Source organism: Balaenoptera borealis, assembly GCF_965194805.1.
Source record: "Balaenoptera borealis genome assembly, chromosome: 5".
NCBI lineage: Eukaryota > Metazoa > Chordata > Mammalia > Artiodactyla > Balaenopteridae > Balaenoptera > Balaenoptera borealis.
The window spans coordinates 124,862,519-124,889,697 of NC_138862.1; the positions used below are offsets into that span (position 1 = coordinate 124,862,519).

The 27,179-nt window shown below is 40.5% G+C and overlaps 1 protein-coding gene and 1 pseudogene across 4 annotated transcripts in view; one reads left to right on the top strand and one right to left on the bottom strand.

The window, feature by feature from the left end:
- Positions 1 to 19,792, bottom strand: part of SLC25A36 (solute carrier family 25 member 36) — a 42,497-nt gene extending 22,705 nt beyond the window's left edge. The window contains exons 1-2 of one of the 3 annotated variants that reach the window (XM_082392398.1): positions 19,504 to 19,792; positions 1,738 to 1,902 (exon numbers count right to left, since the gene is read on the bottom strand). In XM_082392398.1, the coding sequence (XP_082248524.1) occupies positions 1,738 to 1,902; positions 19,504 to 19,544 (206 nt within the window). In that variant the 5' untranslated portion in view covers positions 19,545 to 19,792. The remainder of the gene's footprint in view (positions 1 to 1,737; positions 1,903 to 19,503) is intronic. The other 2 variants (XM_082392397.1, XM_082392399.1) reach the window with 2 other exon arrangements.
- Positions 19,793 to 22,766: 2,974 nt separating this feature from the next.
- Positions 22,767 to 26,254, top strand: LOC309628995 (SIN3-HDAC complex-associated factor pseudogene; annotated as a pseudogene). Its single transcript has one exon. The product of its transcript is annotated as an SIN3-HDAC complex-associated factor pseudogene (transcript).
- Positions 26,255 to 27,179: the final 925 nt, after the last annotated feature.

The window sequence follows — 27,179 nt, forward strand, 5'->3', positions numbered from 1 at the left end:
AATAAGAGTCAAGAGACTGGGCTTCCCTGGTGGCGCAGTGGTTGAGAATCTGCCTGCCAATGCAGGGGACACGGGTTCGAACCCTGGTCTGGGAAGATCCCACGTGCTGCGGAGTGACTAAGCCCGTGAGCCACAATTGCTGAGCCTGCGCGTCTGGAGCCTGCGCTCCGCAACAAGAGAGGCCGTGACAGTGAGAGGCCTGCGCACCGCGATGAAGAGTGGCCCCCACTTGCCGCAACTGGAGAAGGCCCTCGCACAGAAACGAAGACCCAACACAGCCATAAATAAATAAATAAATAAAATTAAAAAAAAAAAAATTTATAGCCCTTAAGTTTAAAAAAAAAAAAGGGGGCTTCCCTGGTGGCGCAGCGGTTGAGAATCTGCCTGCCAATGCAGGGGACACGGGTTCGAGCCCTGGTCTGGGAAGATCCCACATGCCACGGAGCAACTGGGCCCGTGAGCCACAACTACTGAGCCTGCGCGTCTGGAGCCTGTGCTCCACAGCAAGAGAGGCCGCGATAGTGAGAGGCCCGAGCACCGCGATGAAGAGAGGCCCCCGCTTGCCACAACTAGAGAAAGCCCTCGCACAGAAACGAAGACCCGACACAGCAAAAAAAAAAAAAAAAAAAAAAATAGTCAAGAGACTTTAAGGCAAGAGAATGCAGAGTCGGAAGCCATCTGGATACCGATGACAGGTGAAACATTAAACTGACTCTTAAATGAGAAATCAAAACAGAGCCCAGAGGGATTCCTACAGTTCCTCTGAGGAAAGTCAGAGAAGGCAAAACCACTGAAAAATAGAATAAAAAAATATAGTATTGTCACAAAGGTCAAAGGAAGAATTTTAAGAAGAGGAGCGTTACATTCGGTAATAACTGTCAAAATCATGATATTAAAATACTCTATTATTAAGCAGATAGACGTATATATCTACAACAATGGCATTTTAACCCCAAATTGTTAACAATTTTATTCTACCTACTCATGTACTTAAGTAAATTTGAAAAAAGAGTGATGAAATCTTTTGGTAGTGAAAAACACACAGTATGAGTTTACTTGCTACTACAAAATAAACACTGCTGAACTAAGCTCAAATAGATTATGTCCCAACTGAGCTGATAAGACAGACACACAAGGCATTCAGTTACATATCTAAGTTTAAACATATAAAACTCAATTTCAATAGTTTTGAAATTTCAAATCTAATTTGTAACATAATGAAGTATGGTAAAATGTAAAAACACATCTTTTTCAAACCATTAAGAAATGCCGAACACTGAAGTACATTTTAAAATCAGTAGAACTCTGCTTTAAATCTTAGTTATATTTAGGTTATATAAAAATCAGACTGACATTAATTGGATGTACTTACTTGTGTGAGCACTTGGAAAATTAAAAATACACATAAAGAGTTAGCATTTAACATGATCACATTTCAAAAATAAATGAATTTATTTAAACAAAACAAAATACCTATAATGTCTTGAGAAAATAAATCCACTGGATAAATGTAGAAAAATACTCCAAATACACATGATTTGGAAATAAGATTACATTTTATATTATCCAACTTACTGTTCCTCTCCATTAGGGATTATTGTTTCTACTGAATTTATGGGAGTAATTCTGTCATTAAGTTTGTAAAAACCTTTTTAAATATGGCAGAATATAAATAAACAAACATGGGCATCATTAAGGTAAAGCCGACCAAAAAATTCATGAATACTGTGCTCTCACTTTAGACAATGGAGAGGTCCAGGAGACACTACTCGATTGACACTGGCTCCAGCCATGGTGTTCAGCTGAACTTCAGAGATATAAAGTGTCACAGAAGATGACTGCAGCCGTGTTTTTACAACTTCCAGTGGACATGTCAGAATAGCTCCCACCGTACCACCACATCTACAAAAAAAATGCAAAGAACAAAACTTATCTACTTAATTCACAAATTAGTACACATGCGCAGAGCTGTGAAACAAATGAACAACTGGGGCTTTGTGAAGGTACTAAAATTTACGATTTTTGGTTTTAGAAGACTAAATAATTTTTTAAATGTTTCACTTATTTGACTGTATACAAACACCTTTAGTAGTTAAAAGTAACTGAGCTTAGGGCTTCCCTGGTGGCGCAGTGGTTGATAGTCTGCCTGCTAATGCAGGGGACACGGGTTTGAGCCCTGGTCTGGGAAGATCCCACGTGCCGCGGAGCAACTAGGCCCGTGAGCCACAACTACTGAGCCTGCGCGGCTGGAGCCTGTGCTCCGCAACAAGAGAGGCCGCGATAGTGAGAGGCCCGCGCACCGCGATGAAGAGTGGCCCCCGCTTGCCGCAACTAGAGAAAGCCCTAGCACAGAAACAAAGACCCAACATAGCAATCAATCAATCAATAAATCTTTAAAAAAAAAAAAAAAAGTAACTGAGCTTAATATCTACCTAGCAAGAATAATTAGCTGAAGATTCCAAACAGTGGGTGTTACTACTGAAATTTACTGTTACATCACATCATAGCTTTAAACACTGTTCTAGGGTTTTATTTGGTACTCCTTGCCCAGATATTACTTGTGTTGAAACCTAGACCATTATTTGAATTATATCCTATTTCTCAAACTCCTATCTTATCTTTCAAAATTCAAGAAATGGTCTTGAGAGCAATATGAAATAAACCACTGATGGATAATCATACATGTCCCCTTATTTTAAATATCCAAATACTCAGAAACATTTCACCTACAAATAAATACGGAATTTGAGTCTCAAAATCTGTATGTTAGGCCCACCATGTGGGAATCTGTGCAAAGTAGGTAGGCTTAGCTAGAAGAATCCAATTTAAATATAAGGACTGATCACCAAAACAACAACAAAATAAAAGCTCTTAAATGATATTATTTAAACTTTTTAAAGGTATATAAGAGACAGGCTGAGTAATTATTCTTTTTAAATGCAAGACTGGAAAATAATTTTCTCTTAAAGCATTAATAGCTACTCAATGGAGCTCTGAGAACTGTTTTCTAACCAGAGGAAAATCACTCAAGAGACCTCTTACTGCATTGAAAGAGAAAAGCAGACTGAGTCAGAAGTAACCTGGACCTCCAAAACAGGCATTACAGCAAGAAGAAAAACAGCCCACCACAGAAAGATACTAAACAATTCTACATCTAGAATTTTAAAAATGTGTATATACAAAAGATATAATAAAAGGAAAGCAGGCATGAAAACAGTACCATTCCAAAAAAAGTTAAGACAAGAAATCATTAACAAGAGTATTTCATATTAATTTAACAGTACATGCCATCAAGAAAATAAAATTGAAACAAACTTTATGCAATAAAAGTGAAAAATTAACACAACAAATGAAAAACAGAGAACATCCACATGTAAAATAAAACTTGATTCTTACCTCATATCATATTTTAAAAAGTAACTCAAAATGGACTATACAAAACTTCTAGAAGGAAACATTTGGAGAAAAATCTTTTTGACTTTGGGTTAGGCACACATTTCTTAGATTGAACAACAAGAAGCAAACGCATGAATCATAAAAGAAAAAAACTGATAAACTGGACTTCACCAAAGTTTAAAAATTCCACACTCTGGAAGAAACTGTTAAGAAAATGAAAAAACAAACCACAGCCTGAGAGAACTATTTGCAAAACACTTATCTTGTAAATGCTTATATTCAGAAACAAAACTCAAAAATAAAAAGAACTAAAAAAAGATGAACAGATACTTCACCAAAGATATATGGATACAAATAAACACAGAAAGATTTTTCAAAATCATTTTTCATCAGGAAAATGCAAATTAAAACCTCAATGAGGTACACTGCACATCTACTAATGGATAAAATTAAAAAGATTGACAATAAGAAGTGTTGATACAGAGCAACTAGAAACCTCAAACACTGCTGGTGGGAATGCAAAATGGTAGATTTTTTTTTTTTTGGGGGGGGCCACACTGTGTGGCTTGCAGGATCTTAGTTCCCCAACCAGGGACTGAACCCCGGCCCAGCAGTGAAAAGTGCAGAGTCCTAACCACTGGAACACCAGGGAATTCCCGCAAAATGGTAGATTTTGGAGAAAAAAAAAAGGTACAGTTTGAAAAAAATACTGGTGGTTTCTTACAAAGTTAAACATATTACTGCCGTACAACCCTGCAATCCCACTCCTAAGGTGTTGACCTGGGAAAAACCAACACATACAGGCATACTTTAGAGATATTGTAGATTCAGTTCCAGACCATCCCAATACAGTGACTACCACAATAAACTGAGTCACATGAATTTTTTGGTTTTTTAGTGCATATGGAAGTTATGTTTACACTATACTGTGGTATATTAAGTGTGCAATAATAGCATTATGTCTAAAAAAAGCACGTCTTAATTTTTTAAAATGCTGATCAAACTTTTTGCTTTGAAAAAGCAGATGAGTTTCTTTTTTAAATTTTTATTGACATATAGTTGATTTACAATGTTAATTTTTACTGTACAGCAAAGTGATTCAGTCATACATATATATTTACATTCTTTTTCATATTCTTTTCCATTATGGTTTATCACAGGATACTGAATACAGTTCCCTGTACTGTAAGAGTAGGACCTGGTTGTTTATCCGTTCTATATATAATAGCAAATTTATAAGCTTTTGCACAGCAAAGGAAACCATAAACAAAACGAAAAGACAACCTACAGATGTGGGAGAAAATATTTGCACATGATGCAACTGACAAGGTATTAATATCCAAAATGTACAAATAGCTCATACAACTCAATATCAAAAACAACAACCTAATCAAAAAATGGGCAGAAGACCTAAATAGACATTTCTCCAAAGAAGACATACAGAGGGCCAACAGGCACATGAAAAGAAGCTCAACATCACTACTTATTAGAGAAATGCAAATCAAAATTACCATGAGGTATCAATCACCTTACACCAGTCAGAATGTCTATCATCAAAAAGTCTACAAATAATACATGCTGAAGAGGATGTGGAGAAAAGGGAACCCTCCTACATTGTTGGTGGGAATGTAAATTGGTGCAGCCACTATGGAGAACAGTATGGAGATTCCTCAAAAAACTAAAAATAGAGTTACCATATGATCTAGCAATCCCACTCTTGGGCATGTATCTGGAGAAAACTCTAATTCAAAAAGATACATGCACCCAATGTTCATAGCAGCACTATTTACAATAGCTAAGACATGGAAGCAACCTAAACGTCCATGAACAGATGAAAGGATAAAGAAGATGTGGTATTATATACACAATGGAATGTTACTCAGCCATGAAAAGAAATGAAATAATGCCATTTGCAGCAACACTGGATGGTCCTAGAGATTATCACAGTAAGTGAAGGAAGAGAGACAGAAAGACAAATATATGATATCACTTCTATGTGGAATCTAAAAAAAAATGCTACAAATGAACTTACAAACAAACTTATGGTTACCAAAGGGGAAAGGGAGAGTGAGGGATAAATTAGAGTTTGGGATTAGCAGATACAAACCAGTATATATAAAATAAACAACAAGGTCCTACTGTACAGCACAGGGAACTATATTCAATATCTTGTAATAAACTATAATGGGAAAGAATCTGAAAAGTATATATATAAAAATAACTGAATCACTTTGCCGAACACCAGAAATTAACACAACAATGTAAATCAACTATACTTCAATTTAAAAAACAAGAGAGAAAAGCATACAATTTATTTAATGTAAGTTTTAAGTGGAAAACTTTATAAGAAAACGAAGACCCTAAGAAGCGGCTAAAACTGAGCATTTTTATGCTAGGTTTGATGAAGAATGGAAAATCATGGGAAAATGTGATAGGACAGAAAAAGGGTATGAGCAAAGAAATAAAAATGCTGTTGGGAAAATGGCTCTGATAGACTTGCTCAACACAGGGTTGCCACAAACCTTTAATTTGTTAAAAAAAAAAAAAGGCATTATCTTCAAAATACAATAAAGCAAAGTGCAATAAAACGTGCTATACCTGTATATGTCCACACAAAGACCTGTCCATGAATGTTTACAGCAGCTTTACTCCTAATAGCCAAAAACTGGAAACAACCAAAATGTCCATGAACTGATGAAGGATAAACAGACTGTGGTCTATTCATACAATGGATTACTGCTCTGTAATAAAAAAGCAGCAACCTGGATGAATCTCAAAAACATTATGCTAACTGAAAAAAAACGGCACAAAAGGCTTTCATTTTATAACATTTTCATTTTTATGACATTCTGTAAAAGGCAAAACTAGAACAGAAGTAAGATCAGTGGTCACCAAGAGGCAGCTGAGGTGGGAATAACTGACTGCAAAGGGCATGGAGAAATTCCTGGGATAACAGAAATGTCCTATGTTTTGATTATAGTATAGGCATACATCATTTTATTGTGCCTCACAAGTAATGCGTTTTTTAATAAATTGAAGGTCTGTGGCAACGCTGTGTTGTTAGATGATGGTTAGCATTTTTTAGCAACCAAGTATCAATACATTTGGGGTTTTTTTGTTTTTTTTTATTGACAGCACCTCGCGGCTTGCGGGATCTTAGTTCCCCAACCAGGGATCAAACCCATGCCCCCTGCAGTGGAAGCGCAGAGTTCTAACCACTGGACAGCCAGGGAATTCCCAGCAATCAAGTACATTTGATCCTTGAATAACTTGGGGGTTAGGGGTGCCGATCCTCTGCACAGTCAAAAATCCACGTATAACTAATAGTCAGCGCTCCTGTATCCGTGGTTCCACATTTGTGGATTCAACCAACCATGGGTTGTGTAGTCCTACAGTGTGCATTTACTGAAAAAAATCTGCCTATAAGTGAACCTGTGCAGTTCAAACCCGTGTTGTTCAAGGGTCATCTGTATTTTTATATAAATTTATTTATTTACTTATTTATTTTATTTTTGGCTGCATCGCATCTTTGTTGCTGCGTGCGGGCTTTCTCTAGTTGCGGCGAGCGGGGGCTACTCTTCGTTGTGGTGTGCAGGCTTCTCATTGTGGTGGCTTCTCTTATTGCAGTGGCTTCTCTTATTGTGGAGCACGGGCTCTAGGCACGCGGGCTTCAGAAGTTGTGGTGCTCGGGCTCAGTAGTTGTGGCTCGTGGGCTCTAAAGCGCAGGCTCAGTAGTTGTGGTGCATGGGCTTAGTTGCTTCGCGGCACATGGGATCTTCCCGGACCAGGGATAGAAACTGTCTCCCCTGCATTGGCAGGCGGATTCTTAACCACTGCGCCACCAGGGAAGTCCCCGGGTCTTCTGTATTTTTAAATTAAGGTATATGTTTTTTTTAGACATAATGCTATTGAACACTTAATAGACTACAGTATAGTATAAGCAAACCTTTATATGTACTGGGAAACCAAAAAATCAGTATTTCTCAAAAATTCCACTTATGACTTTAAATAGGAAATTAAAAAGTTTAATCCCCCAAAAGAAAAGATCAAAACCATGATTATATTTTCAGAAATCAAGCATCAATTAGACAAACACTAGGGCCATAAAAGATTTGAAACAAAATTAAGTAAGCCAAGGGAGACTTCTACACTCAATGGATAAGAAACTGATATTTTTAAACAGCTATGAAATAGGCTTAAAAACCTAATTATATATAAGGCCCAAGGAGAATCTTAAAAACAGAAGCCATAGTTTATTTATGTTAATTGTTCAGGCTAAGTAGTAAGAGATATGAATCATCACAGTATACATTTTAGTATATACTGCAGAACTCAAGAGAGCCTACATGGTAGACCACACTGTATTCACACTATAGTAGTGATTTATTTATAGTAACTCATATTTGTTTTTTTTTTTTTTTTAATTTTTTAAATTTATTTATTTATTTATTTTTGGCTGCGTTGGGTCTTCGTTTCTGTGCGAGGGCTTTCTCCAGTTGCGGCAAGCGGGGGCCACTCTTCATCGCGGTGCACAGGCCTCTCACTGTCATGGCCTCTCTTGTTGCGGAGCACAGGCTCCAGACGCACAGGCTCAGTAATTGTGGCTCACGGGCCCAGTCGCTCCGTGGCATGTGGGATCTTCCCAGACCAGGGCTCGAACCCGTGACCCCTGCATTGGTAGGCGGATTCTCAACCACTGCGCCACCAGGGAAGCCCCTCATATTTGTTTTTAATTCAAATTTGCCTAGCTTTTTGAAAGCTGTTTAATATATTTACTTTGTAAGCTTATTGAACATAAAACCCAATAAGACCCCAAATTTGTAATAAACATGCAAAATTTATATTCTGTAAAACCTAAAGAATATGTCCTTGGTTTTCACAATGAACATGAATTACTTCCATAATTAAAATAAATAAAAACAAGCAAAAAGCAAAGTTAGCACATTCACAAGAATGACTACCTATATCATACTCAGTCATTCCTGGTTCCGAGAGAATAAACACATTACACAAAGAAAACAACCAACCAACCTACCAGCGAAGAACAGTATCTATGCCTCACAGGCTTGTTGTAAGGATAATATACGATACATGATATAACCCATGACGTGACACATAGAAAGTACTCAATAAGCATTAGCTACTGAAGTTGTCAGCATCTATTACTGATTATAGCAACTAAATTTTTTAACAGAACTATTACAAATACTTTATGGCAGACCACAGACATATATACTATGATTACTAAAAAAACCACTTCAATAAATAAAATACATGATGATCTAAACTGTACAGAGCTGCGGGGGGAAGGCGATGTAAATGGGTGTACACACAAGCACTTACACTGTCCTGAAGCAGTTTTACATTATAAAATGCAATAGGTATGTAGTACAGGAGTGACACTCCAGTGTTTCTCATGCTGCTTTTATCTTAGTCATTTTAAAGTAATTATTTTGTACACTGAAATCATCATAACTGATGTAGAGAACAAAACTACTGCTGTCAATAAACATTTAAAAATCTCTATGTATGAAAGCAGGATTAACTACATTAGATTTATCTCTTCACCATGTCAAAAATCTCACTGTCTAAAGGAAAATGCCACAAGGACAAAGAGAGGAGAAATTAACATGATTTCAAGCAATGAAGCAAATGGGAAGGATTAACTGCCTTGGCAAAGAGAAAGAAAGGCTTGAAGAAGGAAACACCAAAGAGAAGCAAACAGTTTTGCCCTGCTGAACCCCTTACAACAGGCCTAATGACTAAGGGCACCAAGTACTCAAGATGGAGGTAAGGCTAAGAATTTAAAACAGAAGGACTGGCTGACAGATCATGTAGCAAAGCTAGGATACCCAGGTGGTATTCTCTTCCTCCCCGCCATGGGTTAAACCGTATTCCAAGGCAGAAGCCTAATTTTCTGAAGAACATGAACTCAAACTGTGAGGTCAGGTTTAACGGGTACAATGGATGCAAAAAACCCACATCAAGTTACAACACTGCAATCTTTCATAATACTGGAGACAAAGATCTCGTGAATTTCTAGAAAGAACAAAAGGTCGCATACACAGGAAAAGTCATAATAGCATCACATTACTCAACAACTGCAGAAGATTACTTATTCTAGAATTCTATGCCAAACTTAACTGTTAAGCAGATAAAATAAGAAGTTCCCGCTGGTAAGGAGACATGGGGGAAGGGAGCAGGGAAACGTTGGTTTTTATTGTCTTTCAGCAGCTTTTTTTAAAACTATATGTATACATTTATTTTTAAATAAATGTTTAATCATAATTTTAGCAGTAAGTATCCTTTAAAAACAGCATGGGTTTTTAACTGCAGAATGTGGTTGATGTTTCTGGGACCCAATGGACTCCATGAAAAAATGATGTATTTGTGCCAGTGTCTTTGACTCAGAACTCCAAAATAAATCCAGAACCTTGACCACCTCTCACCATTTCCACCCTGGTCTAAGCCACGATATTTTGTCGAGGTTACTGGAGTAACCTCCTAATTAGTGTCTCTCTTTTTCTACCCTTACCCCACTCCCTCCGATGTATCTTCAACACATAAGAGTGACTGTACTAAAATCTTGTCAGATCAAGTCACTCCTCTGCTCAAAACTTTCCAAAGACTTCCTATGTCATTCAGAATAAAAGCCAAAGTCCTCACAATGGCCTACAAGATCTAACACAATCTGATCTTCCCTGATTCCTCCTGATCTCATCTACTATCCACCTTCTCACTCACTCTGTTCCAACCATACTGGCCTCTGCTCTAATTCTAATTATTAGAGTTTAACACACCAAGCATGCTCCTGTGGTATTGGAGGCTAACAATCATCAGTTCGAAGGGAGATCAAAGGATAAAGAGGCTTTCTGATATCCGACTATCCTCAAGTCTCACTGGTTCTACATTCTAAACTTCCTCTTATATTTCCCCTCACCATCCTCACTGCAAGTGCCTTAAAGCAGGGCCTCATTTTATTTCTAGCCTTCTAGCTGGTCCTGAGTCCCTTCTGATCCAGTGATGTGGCCAATGTGTCAAGATCAATTGCAAGGTGTCACCAATGTAATTTGCTACTAACGAAAGTACTACGTTGGATGCTTTACTGTTAAAAGAAAAAGTTACAACTCAAAGTCTCTCACTCATTTGCTTTAAATGCTTTGATTAGCAAAGAATTCCAAGGAGAGAACAGCCAAGTTTGATAGCAGAAGAGCATATAAATGTGTTATTCTGTAACATCAAAAATCTAGAAAGGGAACTTCTCTGGTGGCGCAGTGGTTAAGAATCCGCCTGCCAATGCAGGGGACATGGGTTCGAGCCCTGGTCCCGGAAGATCCCACGTGCTGCGGAGCAACTAAGCCGTGCGCCACAACTACTGAGCCCGCGCTCTAGAGCCCGTGAGCCACAACTACTGAACCCACGTGCCACAACTACTGAAGCCCATGCGCCTAGAGCCTGTGCTCCACAACAAGAGAAGCCACCACAATGAGAAGCCCGTGCACTGCAACTAAGAGTAGCCCCCGCTCGCCACAACTAGAGAAAGCCCGCGCGCAGCAATGAAGACCCAGTGCAGCCAAAAATAAATAAATAAATAATTTTAAAAAAAATCTAGAAAGGGGGTTTCTAAGGTTATGAATCAAATAAAACTGTTAAATGCCCCTATACCCTTGGTATACCCACGTTAGAAAACCTCAACTATGTATTCTTCATAAAACTATTTGGATCAATGCTAATTTTAAAGTTTCACAGGCAAAAGTCATACCTTTTAAAGATATGAGGCCAAGGTTGCTTGGTGAGAGGTTATCATATAACTATGCATTGATTTTAGAGAATATTTAAGAATTTTTAGACATGGTTATCATGAAACACCTTTACAAGACATTTAAAACTATTCTATTTTCATGATGTTTGAGAAATTATACAATAAGTAAATCAAGTCACCCCAGGAATTTACTGGAATGTAGACACATTTTTAGCCTATGGTAATTTGGGAGTGTAAATGTCTCAGAACTTTCAAGCGTTGCTTCTACTTGTTTACTGTATATAATGAAGATAAAATTTTTTGACATGCCAGGGGTTCTAACTACTCAAGGGCTATGGATTCCTTGAGTAAAGCAACGGCTAAAAGCTGCTTAGAATGGAATTTTTTTTTTTTTTTGAAGCTAGGCACAATGTAACCAAGAAACTGGTTAAAAAAACAAAACAAAAAAATCTGGGAAAATAGATCTTTAAGAAAGAGAAAGGACTCTGAGGGCACTAAAATACTCTCCCTCACCCAAGTTACAGCAACACAAAAATCAGAAATGTGGGAGGTTGGGGGAAGATAGGGAAGGGGAAAAAGAAATTGTTCACTAAGTAAATATGAGTAACAAGCAGATCAGTTCAGCCATGATGCCAAGAGTCATAAATCCCTAGGTCAGTGCAGATGCAAAACCTGATCAGCAGGATAGCCCCAAGGGCCTGAACCACTAGATTCAGTTCCCCTGGCTTTAGAGAACTTTACTAGCCACACCTATGGAGGAATTTAAGGTGCCCCAGGTTTCTGCTAAGGAAAGGATGGGTCAAGGAAAAGAAACGGGATTCCAAGACTGTGGCTGTTACACATATATCTTTGATTCTGACCTTTTGAGCATGTATGGATCAGGACACTTGTTTTCAATAGGCAAGATTAATTTATAAATGGACAAATCTATTCTGACTGGGTCCACAATATTTGTGTGTATGTGTGTGTACGTATATACACACATGTATATGTGTATGTAGGTACTTTAGAAATATATTTCTGTTAACATTAAACAAAACTATTTTGTCAGACAACTGCAGTGTCTAGCTTTGTAAAGCAAAGTGAATAGGTTAAAATATTTTGTCATTTTTCTGCTGCAGGTAACACTCCCCTGTAATTTCCTAATTAGGGCACTAGTCAAATTAAGAAATACCACTAAGAAAGAGATTCATTAAAATGTTAGCTATAGGGACTTCCCTGGTGGTCCAGTGGTTAAGAATCCGCCTTCCAATGCAGGGGACAAGGGTTCAATCCCTGGTCAGGGAACTAAGATCCCACATGCCACGGGGCAACTAAGCCGCGTGCTGCAACTACTGAGCCCACATGCTCTGGAGACAGGGCGCCACAATTAGACAGAAGCCCGTGTGCAGCAACGAAGAGCCCTCCTGCTCTAACTAAGACCTGACACAGCCAAAATTAGATAAATAAATATTTTAAAAAATTAAAAAAAAAAAAGAAATGTTAGCTATAGAGTTTTGCAATCTCAAAACATGTAGCCTGTCTCTGAAATTCCATAAAAATCATTTAGGAAGTCTTACTAAAGATTGTTTCTCTGATAGTATATTTGTAGAGGTTATTTCTTCTGAAGCTTTAATGTTCGGGCAAGAAACAAGTTCTTGAAGAATGAAGGACATAGTCTACATACTCGACAGACTAACTTATGAAAAGTCGGATATAAGAGTGGTTGAAAATAATGGTATTTGGCTGGGGGGGTACATGTAGTGTTTCTCATGCAGGAAAAAAATTAACAAGCTAGGCTTATTCGAAATGCTAAAGCAAAATCAAAACACTGATAAACTGAAAAAAAAGAAAATGTTAACCAACAACTTTCATAAACATGGAAACACAGAGGAAAGCCATTATCATACAGCGCAAGATGTAGATGTATAGTCTTTAATGTAAGGAAAAACAATGATATCAGGACTAAAATTCACTATAGAAGCGAAATATGCTGAGGGTATGGGGTAGTTTTAGTGCAAGTAACCCCCCCCCCCGACCCAAATTACTGCGTTGTTTCTTTGATCCCCCTTTGCAACAAATCTCAAAATCCTATTTACTGTCTCTAATTTCTCTCCCACTCCCATCAGATTTCCCTCCCCCTGCTCTGCCTTGGAAACTGCTGATTAAGGTAACCAAAGGTCTCCACAATTGTTAAATTCAATAATTAATAGCTCTCAGACCTCATCTTAATGGACAATAACATATGTCCTTCCTAAATACTGTATATTTGTTTCTTCATTTGACTTTCAGAACACATTTTCTTGGTCACTTTTTAAGTCTACTTTGCTGGTTCCTGCTCTTCTTCTGATCTCTTTTGCTGAAATTTCCTCTCTTCTCCTCTATATTCACTCCCTTAGTGACCTCGTCTAGGCTCATGTCATCATCTATGTTCCACTAACTATTAAATGTGTTCTCTCTAGTCCAGAGCTCCTTCCTGGAGTTACCTAATATATTCATCCACCTAAACAACTGGCTTTTTGACTTCTCTACTTCTCAAATTTTCGTCTTAAATGGAACTACATACTGATCTTCCCCCACCCCAACCTTATTCCATCCACAACCTTCCCATCTCAGTTAACAGCAATTCCCTCCCTCTAGGTGCCTAAAGTAAAAACCATGGAGTTATTCTTGACTTTTCTTCACACACCACATATAGTACATTACAGCCTTCTCTGAAGAACCGTTACCTCTCATTTTGATTACTCCAGTAGCCAAATCATTTCCCTACTTCTGGCCCTGCCCTACGTACAGTCTATTCTAAGCATGGTGCGACCAGAATTTGGCTTTAAAACTCCTGCAATGACTCTTCCCATTTCAGAAAAAGAGCCAAAGATCTTCAATGGCCTAACAATGGCCTACTAGTCTGGCTATACTTGCCTCATTTCAGTGCTCCTACCCTACTCAGGGTCTTTTCACTGCCTGTTCCCTCTGAATAGTTAACTCTCTCCTCTCCAGGTCTTTGTTCAAAAGTCACCTTCTCAAAAAGACTCCACTATCTTCCTACTTGAAACTACAGTGCACCCCCATTATTCCCCTTTATCCTACTCCACCTTTTCCCCAACCATGGCACTGAAACCTTTTAATTAATGATATAATTTACTTAGTGTAACAATTCAACACCTCCTTTCAGATAACTGTGGATATTTTTCAATATTACATTAAAACTGGGCATGTGGTAGGCTCTTGAAATTAGCTGCAATATGGAATCTGAACTATACCAATAAACTTTTCATATTGTTACATTAAAATCCATTGCTTTATTTTACATTCTGAATCTTTATCTATGCACTACTCTATAACATCATGCATTGGTTATTTGAAAAATATTGGTTCACTGGATTATACAGGTCTTCCAAGTGTAGATACGTTTTGTGATACAATATTTTAAAAATTACATTTTCTATCTATTCAAGATTTCAAGGGACTTCCCTGGTGGCGCAGTGGTTAAGAATCCGCCTGCCAATGCAGGGGACATGGGTTCGAGCCCTGGTCCCAGAAGATCCCACATGCTGCAGAGCAACTAAGCCATGTGCCACAACTACTGAGCCTGTGCTCTAGAGCCCGCGAGCCACAACTACTGAGCCCGCGAGCCACAACTACGGAAGCCCATGTGCCTAGAGCCCACGCTCAGCAACGGGAGAAGCCACAGCAATGAGAAGCCTGCGCACCACAACAAAGAGTAGCCCTTGCTCACTGAAACCAGAGAAAGCCCGTGCCCAGCAACGAAGACCCAACGCAGCCATAAATAAATAAATGATTAAAAAAAAAAAAGATTTCAAAAATTCTAATTTTTGCTTGAAAACTCAAATTTTATCATATGGCAACAAATGTTATCATTTGTTGTGGTTTTCCTTGAACCAACAGGCCCACTTCCTTCATTTTTTGAGAAAATGTCTGCCAAACATTCAAGCCTGAATTGTCATAGTCTATCAATTGTTCTTTCAAGAGTGGTTCTCATGAAAAAAGACGTTAGTTCAGCTTGAGGCAGAAACAGTTGTAGAAATGCTTTACTCATGTTTCCCATTTGCCAAACAGAATATGAAATGAAGATGTATACTCAAGAGTCAAGATTTTTTTTTTTGGGGCCGTGCCACGTGGCATGTGGGATCTTAGTTCCTTGACCAGGGATTGAACCCACGCTCCCTGCAGTGGAAGCGTGGAGTCTTAACCACGGGACCACCAGGGAAATCCCAAGAGTCAAGATTTAAAACATTAATTTTTACTGCTTCAAGAACATTCTTAAGAGACCCTGTGTTTTTAAATTGCAAGTGCTAGTGACTACTAGCACAGTCTGGTGATGCTGCCTTGACGCATGCTAAGGTAACAGCGCTTCAACAGTCATCGCTTTGGCACCATCAGTCCAAATGTCAACAAAGTGAAAAGGCAAATAATGTGTTAGTATTTTTATGAGAAAAGCTTTAACGTCTCAGACCACCAAAAAGGTCTTGGAAACTCCCAGGGGTCCCTGACCCACAATGCTATATACTACACTAATCCCCTTACAGGAAAATAAGTTTGAGAATACATCAGGATAAGCAAATTACCTTAGTCTTGCAATCTATTAGTAAGAATTAAAATGTATTTTTAAAAAGAAAAAAAAGAAAAGGTTATAAAAATTATGGAAATAAGGCTAATAAAAAAATGTAGACAAAGTGTAAATAAACCACATTATACTTTTAAGTAGCCTACTTCTGCACTGATTTTACAAGGAAACAGGTGAAGTAATTTAACAAATATTATCACAAAATTTCTACAGAATCGACGTTATCTGACACCCAAATGGAGTTTCTTACTGAATAAATGAAAAATAAATGGTTTGATAAATGGATTGATTAATTCCAGGATATAAAAATAAACCATTTCTTAGATAATCTGAAATTACTAACTATATGTATTAAGCTCTCACTGTCACAGGAGCTACAAAGGAAGGAAATTCATCCACTTAAATGTTGAAGGTTTATTCCTCCCATTTGAGGCAATCTCTCTCTCAAATGGAAAAAAACCCAAACTGCCTCTTGGTGGACATATGCAGCTGACACACAACTAAACAATGTAGATCTATCAAAGAATTTAAAAACATACCGCTTATGTCTTCACACACAAACATATAGTGTTATTAAAAGCATAGCTAAAATTAAATTATATTTACACCCTTTTCGGGCAGTTGTGAGTAGCCTCCGTAACTCAATCAACCTAACCGATGACCTTACAAACTCTGAATATTAACCCTGACAAAAACATAATGGGACCAAAGGGTGTGTTAAAGAAAGCACGAGTTATGCATGTGAGTCGGTCACCCAGACCCAAGGTCCAGTGCTAGTCTGTTTCAAGTTTTCCTGATTTAATAATACATCTATAAGGCTACTAAAAATCTGAGATCCTGATAAACACATATTTGAATAAATACAATTATAACCATCAGGAAAACAATCCAAAGGCTCCTTCTTAAGACAATTTTTGTCTAAAGATTAAATGCCACTGTGAAAGGTTACTGGTTCTTGCACAACGGCTAATACAAAGATCTCTCTCCTTTTCTCTATCTTGTTATTATTAAAGTAAAAAATAAGTTTCCTAACTCCTAATTTACATAATTCTATCATGATAAAAAAATGAAACCTAGTTTTCTAAGAACGTCCAAAAAATAATTGCCTAAATATGCAACTTTGAGATATACTAGACATCTTCAATTAAGAACAATGTTACCCACAACTCAGTTTGCATTTCCATAATGCTTAGCATACAGACTTCCAGAATATTCTATAGAAATTTCATACAGAAATAGAAATTTCATACAGAAATCTATTCTAAATGATTTTATTTAATATAGAGCTGGGAGGTTCTTCAGAGATTATTTTAACTCTCATTTTACATGTATGAAAAGCTGTTTAATGTTGGGTAAGTAAATTTTTTATACCTCGGTATTTTCCCATATTTTGTTTTTATTTATTTATTTATTTATTTATGGCTGTGTTGGGTCTTCGTTTCTGTGCGAGGGCTTTCTCTAGTTGCGGCGAGCGGGGGCCACTCTTCATCGCGGTGCGCGGGCCTCTCACTCTCGCGGCCTCTCTTGTTGCGGAGCACAGGCTCCAGACGCGCAGGCTCAGTAGTTGTGGCTCACGGGCCCAGTTGCTCCGCGGCACGTGGGATCTTCCCAGACCAGGGCTCGAACCCGTGTCCCCTGCATCGGCAGGCAGACTCTCAACCACTGCGCCACCACGGAAGCCCGGTATTTTCCCATATTTTGAAGGGGCTAAACCAGATGATCTTTACCATCCTTCCTAGTTCTACTGTTTCTCTAAAAAAGGTAAGCCAAGTTTTACTGAAATGACTTATGAGACCACATATAAACATAAAATCGAGATGGGATGCAAAGGAAGAAAATTTATAAGGCTGAGTACCTATCTTGTGTCAGGCCCTATAAACAAGTACTTCATTTAATACCCTAAAAAACCTGCATATGCTAGGTTGTTTTTTGGGGGGTAGAGGGGCTCCTAAATCTATTTCGGTTCAGATGCTGCAAAAATGCCCCATTTCTGTTTTTAAAGAAAACGCTAACCATAAGGGCCTTTACATGCATTAGTAACAGCAACGTGGCTGATGATCTTAATCCAAACTGGGAAGTTAGTGCAATCAAGCTAACATTTCAAATAAATGTGCCCTATTTTTAACAAAACTTGACACCTGAATCTTGAATGCAGAGCAATAAAAATGTTAGGACCTAGAATAGGGCCTTAGAAATCATTTAGTACAACTTCCTCATTTTACAGATGAAGATGAATTAAAATTAAAGAGCGTGTCCACTTTTCGCTCAAAATAGTGGCCAAAAAAGTAGATGTGCGGTCTCCTAACATTCAAAAATTACCTTATGATCTAGTTACAGGAGGGAACCCAATTATTTGCACAAGACATCTTTACAAGAACATCTACATGGCTAATGGTTTTTAAAAAATGATTTAATTTGCCAAGATTATTCTTACGTATCAGAATTATAGAAAGCAAACCCTGCCTAAACCCTGTCTCACGAATTAAATGAACAGTATTAAATGAAAAGTATTTTAATGCCAGAACAGTGCCTGGCCCATAATCGGTGTACAATAAATGTTTCTTCAATGAACGTGCCAACTCAAGGAAAGTACTGTCATCACCGGCAATAGAGTCCACACGTTTAACTCCAATCAAGCCACTGTGAATAGAACCGCCGTGTATTACTTTAATATTATTAAAGTAGTCGATTTTAAAAAAAACTGTATGCTTTAAAGGGATGCGACTTTATATGGTCATAATGGCAGAGAAGAGCCTCAGCATAATTCACCGTAGCCATTTTTGATAAGACTATGATCCTACAGATAAGAAGTAACTCCTAAATTTAAAATTGCTACGACTCTCCAAATAATTTGGAAAGAACAACCTAAAAAGAAGACTAAACTGGCTGAACAAAAGATCTGTAGCACTCAAGCTGGCAATCAGGGAACTGAGACTTTTAAGTTTAGTCTTAATGTTGTACACATAGTAACTACTGCCAAAGCTTCTGACCTCTCCCCTATCCCTCACTTTCTCCTTTTAAGCAGACGAAAAGCAGCGGGTGTGCAAGACGCCTGGTTTTCAGGAATAGAATCCGACCCCAGAAGCACTGCCGCTTTGTAGCGCATCTCGCAACCTGGAGAAAGGAAATTTTCCAAGATCTAGAAACCTACAGCTATTACGGGCGACAGAACCCCAAAGCCTTCCCGTTGGCGCCGGAAGCCCCCAGACGACCCTCCGGGGCCAAGGAGGGCCCGGAAATCAGCTGCCGGAGATCCGAGGCGGGGCGTGAGCGACGTGAGGCAGCCCCGCAGCCCGCGCGCCAGGGACGGAAGGAGGAGGAGGCCCGGCGCCCATTTTGTCCTCGGCCTCCGCACTTCCCGCTCCACCCCCCCACGCCGCCCCGGCCGAGCAACCTACGTGAGGCCTGCAGTTACTGGCCTTCCGCGGCCCCGCATCCCCGACGTCCGCTAGGCCGCGGCGCGTGGACTGGGCCTGCGTGGACGCCAGCCCCGCCGGCCACTCCCTAGGCCTCGCTCCGGTTCCGCGGGCCCAAAGCCTGACATCCTGCCGACTTCGCCCTCCCACCCCTCCCCGCCTCAGCCTCAGTCCCGTGGGCTCCCTCAGCTCCCCCGACTCCAGTCCCCTCACCCCTCCCCGCCCGGGCCTCACTCTCTCGGTCCCCGGCGCTGAAGCCCCTTCTCCCTTCTCGCCCGCGTCTCAGGCCACGGCCCTCGGCCTCAGCCCAGCGCCCTCAGCCCAGCGCCCTCAGCCCCAGTCTGCAAGCCCCTCCTGGGACGTACCCTCCGGCAAACAGATGCACCAGCGTGTCCCTCTGGCTCATTCTCTCTCCCGCATGTCCTCCGGGCGTTGAGGCGGGACGCGGATCCGGCCGCCGCGACGGCCGCAGCTTCCGCCCCGGACTGGAGCCGCACGGCGCCCCAGTGACGGCGACGGGAACTGACGGAGACGCGGCTGCAGAAGGCGACCGGCGGGGCCCTCCCCGCCGCGCTGCAGCCACGCCGCCTCCCACCCTGGCTAGGTTTTCACCACCCGCGCTGGAGGGCGACGCGGCGGCAGCGGGGGCGTGAATATTCTGACCCTCCCCCCCCCCCCGCGATATAAACAGAAGCTACCATTGGTCCGCACTGCGTGACGTCAAGCAGCCGGCATGCCTCTTTCACGTGATCGCTAAGGGGTTTCTCAATGGAAGGGGCCGGGAGGCGGGGCTAGAGAGCGTGCCCGGAGGGTAGTGGGTCACCAGGTCCTCGCACCTAGTCCGCCCGCCCGGAGGGCTGCGCCGGGTGCCGCCTGGACCCGCGCAGACAAGCGGATTCGAACTTCACGCTCCCGGCCCCGACCACGTGAGAAACGACCTGGATGCCCGTTACGCAAGCGGAGTTGGGACGCGAGGCTGCCCAGTCTCTGATTTACTTTTTTTAGACTATTTTTTTTTAGAGCTGTTTGACGTTCACAACAAAATTGAAAGGGAGGTACAGAAATTTCCCATTGGCCCCTGCTTGATTCACGTTTTAATAATTGGATCTATAACCCAACATTTATGCTTCCTGGTGTCTACCTCAGAGTAGCACTCAGTGCATGGAAAGGCTTGTACAGAGACACTCGTACAGGATCACAAACGGTGTTTACAGACAATGCTTAGTGTAGTATTCTATTAGTGTAGAATGAATATTCTTTATTTTAGAAAGAATAAAGAAAACTGGCATTTACTCATTTTTCTAACCAGCTAGTTTTTTCTTGTATGTATATACAAGAAGGTCAAAGACTGAGGGAAAGAAAATGTTTTATCCCTCTACAACATGATTAAATATTTAAAATTTTTGTTAATTAGTAATTATTTCTAAGATGTAGAAGTGCAGGAAATAATATAACACATAATCTGTATTCATCACCGACAATGAACAAGTGTTGCTATTTCCCGCCTTTTTGTTTGGTAACTTCCATTTCACCTGCAAGGTCCTCACCACACTTTCCCACCCATGTGGGATTATCCAGGGCTCACCTTCCTTTCCTTCCAGGGCCATTTCCTTCACGAAGTCCTCTCTGATTGCCTTAGCTCTCTATGCTCATTACCTGCTCCTAAATTCCCACAGAATGTCCAGACTGCATGTCACTGGCAAGTGTGCATCTACTCCACAGTAAATGCTCATCTGTAAAATGGGCATAAGAATACCTACCTCACAAGGCAGTTGTGGGGACTAAACACCTTAAAATTATGTAAAGCACCACAGCAGTGCTATGTAAGTGCTACCTATGATAATTAGTAATATTATTTTACTGCATTGTATTCTTAATAGCAAAACTGGCAGCAGCTAATATTGCTTGAGCACTTACTAATATGCCAGGCTCTGATCTACAGCATTCTCTTATTAAACTCTCACAACTGCCCTATGAGGCCATTGATACTATTCCCCCAATTTTTCATGAGGAGACTGAGATTTAGAATAATTGACTTGCCCAAGATTATCCAGTTCATCCAGAAAGAGATTGGATTTGAATCCAGCAGAATCTCTCTGATCCCAGAGCTTCAGTTAGTGAAGTAATAGCTGCACATTAGAGAGGGAAATTTTGAAAAAAACAAACAAATGAAACTCCAAAAAGTAGAAATAAAAATTGACACCCTGGCCATACTTACCCCAAACTCTTGTATTAACTTTTGGTGGGGGGGTTAGTTCTATCTTTGTTTACCGCAGTTTTACTGAGGGATCTTTCACATGCCATAAAATTCACCTATGTATAGTGTACAGTTTAGTGGTTTTTAGTATATTCTGATGGTCGTAGAGCCATCACCACTACCTAATTCCAGAACACTTTCCTCACCCAAAAAGAAACCCCACACTTGTTATCAGTCATTCCCATTCTCCTCTCTCCCTATCCTCTGCCAACCACTAATCTACTTTCCATGGATTTGCCTAATCTGGACTTTTCATATAAATAGAATTATATAATATGTGGTCTTTTGTGTCTGGTTTCTTTCACTAAGCATAATGTTTTCAAGGTTCATTCATGTTGCAGCACACATCAGTACTTCATTCCCTTTTATGACTGAATAATAGTCCGTCATATGACTATATCACATTTTGTTTATCCATTCTCAATTGATGGCCATTTGGATTGTTTCCACTTTTTGGCTGTCATAGATAATCCTGCCATGAATATTTGTGTGCAAGTTTTAGCATGCAGGTACGTTTTCACTTCTCTTGGGAATATACTTGGGAGTGTCATTGCTGGGTCATATGATAATTCAATGTTTAACCTTTGGAGTAACTGCCAGACTGTTTTCCAAAGTGCCTGCACCATTTTAGATGTATTTCTTTTAAGACAATGGCTGTAGCTCCATGTTTTTGGCATAGTGAATGCTGTGGTATTTACATTCAATGAAGCTTCTGAAACTGGTAAGGAGGGAGCCCAAGTTCTTATGTGGAGTAAATTATTCCCGTAAGAGCAATAGCAATTCATAATGTGACCGTTTACTTTGGAACCTCATTCAGATGGCATCGTGGAAGGAGACTCTGCCCCCTGCACATTCCGTCTGGTAGCCCCTGGGGCCCCCCACTGGGGTGTGGTTGCTGAGGCCTTCATTCTTGTGAGGATTCCAGGGTTAGTTGGCTGTCATGTTTGTTGAGGTTCCACTGTACTGTGTCATCTGCCAGCTTTTTTATAATTTTCCTTCCTCATTCCTGTTGGCTAATGTCTTTAAGTGATTCCTTCAAGACCAGCACAAAGACGAGGTTTCTTGAGCCCTTGCGCCTTAAACAAGCAAGCTTCTAGGTGCTTTTCCAGAATGATATTAAGGCAGGGTGGGTGGGGCTAACTGACCTTGCTTTAGTGTCAGGCACACCTGTACCTCTTCCAGACCCCCATTCCTACCGAGGGGTCTTCTGGGAGCTGTAGTTTTTAACTGAAAATAGAAAGAGAAGCTGATGGGGAAACTGTGGGTGGCCACAACTGGTTGCTTGGCTCAAAACAAACAAATAAGCTCATTGTGAAGTAGAGGGGACTGCTACTCTATTTTCTGATTGGTACTAACCTCAAATTTTAATTGCTGCTGAACTGCAGGAGACAATCGTTCCAGACATGGCAGTTGAGGAGGAGGGAGCGATTGGAGGGGGGGTTGGTTTGGCATGCACTCCACACCTCAGGAACATTATTGCATGTGGATCGGCTGCTTTTGGAAGACTATTGCCCAGAAGAAGTGTTTGGTTTTCACAAGCCAAAGATATACCAAAATATAGAGGGCTACTGTATTTGCAGAGCTAAATCCTCCAGTTTTCGATTCACTGACAGTAAACTCTATGAAAAGGACTTCCAGAGCTGCTTTCGGTTACATGAGACTTCATCAGGAGACATCTGTAATGCCTGTGTCCTGCTGTGAAAAGATGGAAGAAATTACCAGCAGGATCAAAAAAACAAAAAACAAAAACAACAAAAAAAACAAAACCGGAATCACGTGGTAGATGCAAGGGCAGGACCCAGTCTAAAGACTACACTGAAACCAAAGAAAGTGAAAACTCCATCTGGAAACAGGATAAAAAGCAACCAGATCAGTAAACTGCCGAAGGAATTTAAACGTCGTAATTCTGATGCTCACAGTACCACCTCAAGTGCCTTTCCAGCTCAATCTCCTCGTTATAGTAACAGTCAGATGATGGCTCAGATACAGAGATGGCTTCTGGCTCTAACAGAATGCCAGTGTTTTCCATTTTGGATCTCACATACTGGATAAGACAGAAAATATGCTGTGGCATTATCTATAAAGGCTGTCTTGGGGAAGTCCTCATCTGACACACATCTATTCAAGTCTTGCTGCAGCAATAAGAAAGCAGCTGCTGAGAAGCTGGAGGAGCAGGGCCTAGAGCCTCTGCCCATCTCCACTCAGGAGTGGTGACTGAGGTTTATGTAGAAAGGAAACAAAAAACAATTTAAATTTTGGAAAACAAAGCAACAAAATGACCCTCCTATTTTTAACTTGGATACCTGCTGTTCTGCCAAAAGACGATTTCTAGAATAGTTGTGGTTTTTTTAATAGAGGTTTTTTTTAATTTATTTATTTTATTTATCTATTTTTGGCTGCGTTGGGTCTTCGTTGCTGTGCGTGGGCTTTCTCTAGTTGTGGCGAGTGGGGTCTACTCTTCATTGCGGTGTGCAGGCTTCTCATTGCAGTGGCTTCTCTTCTTGCGGAGCACAGGCTTGCACGGACTTAGTTGCTCCAGGGCATGGGGAATCTTCCTGGACCAGGGCTCGAACCTGTGTCCCCTGCATTGGCAGGTGGATTCTTATTAACCACTGCGCCACCAGGGAAGCCCTTAGGATAGTTTTGAGTAGGTTATTTTTCCTTCAGTTCTACAAACTCTGAAGCCAGTGTCTAGCTTACTAAAAGGAAAAAAAAAAGAAGTCTACATAATATCAGGTTGGCCAAAACGTTCGTTCGGGTTTTTTCTGTACGATGTCATGGAAAAACCCAAACGAACCTTTTGGCCAACCCAATATTTAAGATGCTGAGTATTTCATAGGAAAGCTGAATGTGACTGTAAAGTGCTTTTAAGTCTTGTTAAAAAATCCCCTTGGGCTTTCCTAGTAGCCATTTATTAAAAAAAAATCCCCTTCTAATGAATTAAATTAGGGGAATTTCAGGTGACAGAGATGGGATTTGTTGTATGATAAATGTATGTAGTTTTAGTCTTTCTATATTCAGAAGCAGTGGTTAGAGCATTTTTTTAAGATGGCTGGCTATACTTGTTTTCCTTCGTTATAATAAATTTGTCATAACTCAGTAAACATGGACTTGCCCCTAGAGGTAGTTGTTAATAACTTTGAAATATTAAGGTCTTGCCAAGGTTCTGATGATTCAAACCTGTACTACCGAATATTAAGCAGGACAGACTAAGCTCTCTGGTGCAAGTATCTTGAAAGAGTAATTTCTAAATATACAGAGGTAACTTGACTGTATATGTTGCATCCTGTGTCAACTCCCTCCATATTGATGTTTGATAAAGATTTTAATTTATATGAAACTTCTTTTTTTGTTTCTAAAGATTTATTTATTGATTGATTGATTGTTATGTTGGGTCTTCATTTCTGCGCTAGGGCTTTCTCTGGTTGCGGCAAGCGGGGGCCACTCTTCATCGCGGTGCGCAGGCCTCTCACTATCGTGGCCTCTCTTGTTGCAGAGCACAGGCTCCAGACGCACAGGCTCAGTAGTTGTGGCTCACGGGCCTAGTTGCTCCGTGGCATGTGGGATCTTCCCAGACCAGGGCTCGAACCCGTGTCCCCTGCATTAGCAGGCAGATTCGCAACCGCTGCGCCACCAGGGAAGCCCTGTATGAAACTTCTAAAGCAGAAGCTCCTCTTGGGGAAATGTCAAGTCTTTAGGATAAGCAGTCCTATACGAATAGTACCAAAGCATTACCACTTGGTAGACAACACACTCTATTAAAAATGTTAAATTATCTGAAAAATAAAATGTGCAAGTCTTCAGGATGGCACATGAAAAAACAAAGTTAATGCTTCTTGGGGCACATTTCTTAGAGGGCTTGCAAGTGTGTAAATAATTTGTTTGTGTTACATGACTGGTGACTTCCTTGAAAATATGCACAATTCACTTTTAGCTCTGGATTACTTCAGTTGACTTTTGTGAAGGTTTTATCTGTGTGGAATGGTTGTTTGACTTGTTTTAACCTATTAGGGCTTTGGGTTTTTGTGGGTTTTTTTCATTTTATATTAAAGTAAAATTCTACTAAAAAAAATTTTTTTTTAATTGCTATGGGCTGAAGAAAAGTTCTTAATAGCTACTCGTTGGGAAGTGGAGCACAGATGGACCACCGATGCCATTTTTCCCCCACTTAGCCTTTGTTGGTCTTGTAGGTACAGAAAATTCATATGGGTTCTAGATTGGCAACATTAGTTTTAAATATTTGGGTAGGATTTAAAAAAAAATCTTTGTGTCTTTTTAGCTTTTAGTGGGAGGTTTGGAGAGATTGTTTTATATTCTCAGCCAGATGCCATTAAATTTTTTCCCTTATTTTGCTTTTAATAAAAAGTAATAAATTCAAACAATACAGAAGTGCATGAGTTAGAAATTAAAATCCTCACTTCAACCTCCCTTCCTAAATCCTACTCCTCAGAGGACATCATTGGTAAGAGTTGGGTAAGCGTCCTCCTGGGTACTTGATGCCTTGATGGTAATCATCTCAAAGAGCTTCAGACATGTACAGTACTCACCATGTGCCAGGCCTTGTTGGAAGCACTTTTCATGTACTTTAACTGTAGAATCCAATGAAGGATATTTTATAGACGAGGAGACTGAGATACAGAGGGGTTAGAGGATTTGTCAAGGTGACTCAACTAGCACGTAGCTGAGTTGGGATGGAAACCTAGGGAGTCGGGCTCCGGAATCTGTACTCTCATCCTCTGTTCTACACCATCTCAATTGTTCATTGGTTGAATGAGAATATTAGCTATAGTTTCAAAGCAAAAAGGGGGGGGGGGTGGGGTGGGGGAGAGGGGGCTTTTGAGAGAACTTAAGGAGCTGTGGTGCCCAGAGGACGAAATGTATACTTATATCTGAGCCCCAGATGGAGTCATGAGGGCAGTGGCTCCCAAATGCAGGTTTCATGTCCCATTGGGCCACCTCCCCCGTCAGCAGCATCAGTTACTCTGTGTCACATTTCAACTCAATCGTGGTTAAAGGCTCTCCTTAGACACACAGGTGATAAGCAGAGCTCGCACTGGAAATATATAAGGAGCTGGTAGAAAATGGATTTCCCCCAGAAGGATTCAGTTAGCTTGTTGGAAACACTGTCCCCCAGGGAGCAATTTAGGAATGTGTCCCAGGTGGCTTGGAGAAAACCCCCAAAAAACAAAATACGACTTTTCCTACCCTCCAGGACAGGAATATTAGAAGGGTAGTGAGACCTTGCAAAGAAATGCATAGATTTTGTTGAGATAGGGTGTAACACACTTTTGTGTGGACAATGCCTGGGACCTCAACCGTGTGTGGTAATGCAGAAGTTGTGCCCTGCCTCCCGTTTAAGAAACCATCTAAGGGGGCTTCCCTGGTGGCGCAGTGGTTGAGAGTCCGCCTGCCAATGCAGGGGACACGGGTTCGATCCCTGGTCTGGGAAGATCCCACATGACGCGGAGCAACTAAGCCCGTGAGCCACAACTACTGAGCCTGCGCGTCTGGAGCCTGTGCTCCGCAACGGGAGAGGCCGCGACAGTGAGAGGCCCGCGCACCGCGATGAAGAGTGGCCCCCGCTCGCCACAGCTGGAGAAAGCCCTCGCACAGAAACGAAGACCCAACACAGCCAAAATAAATAAATAAATAAATAAATTAAAAAAAAAAAAAAAAAGAAACCATCTAAGGGCCTTACCAAGGGTCCCTGCTTTTTTTTTTTCTCTGTTTTTTTAATTGAAGTATAGTTGATTTACAATGTTGTGCTAATTTCTGCTGTACAGC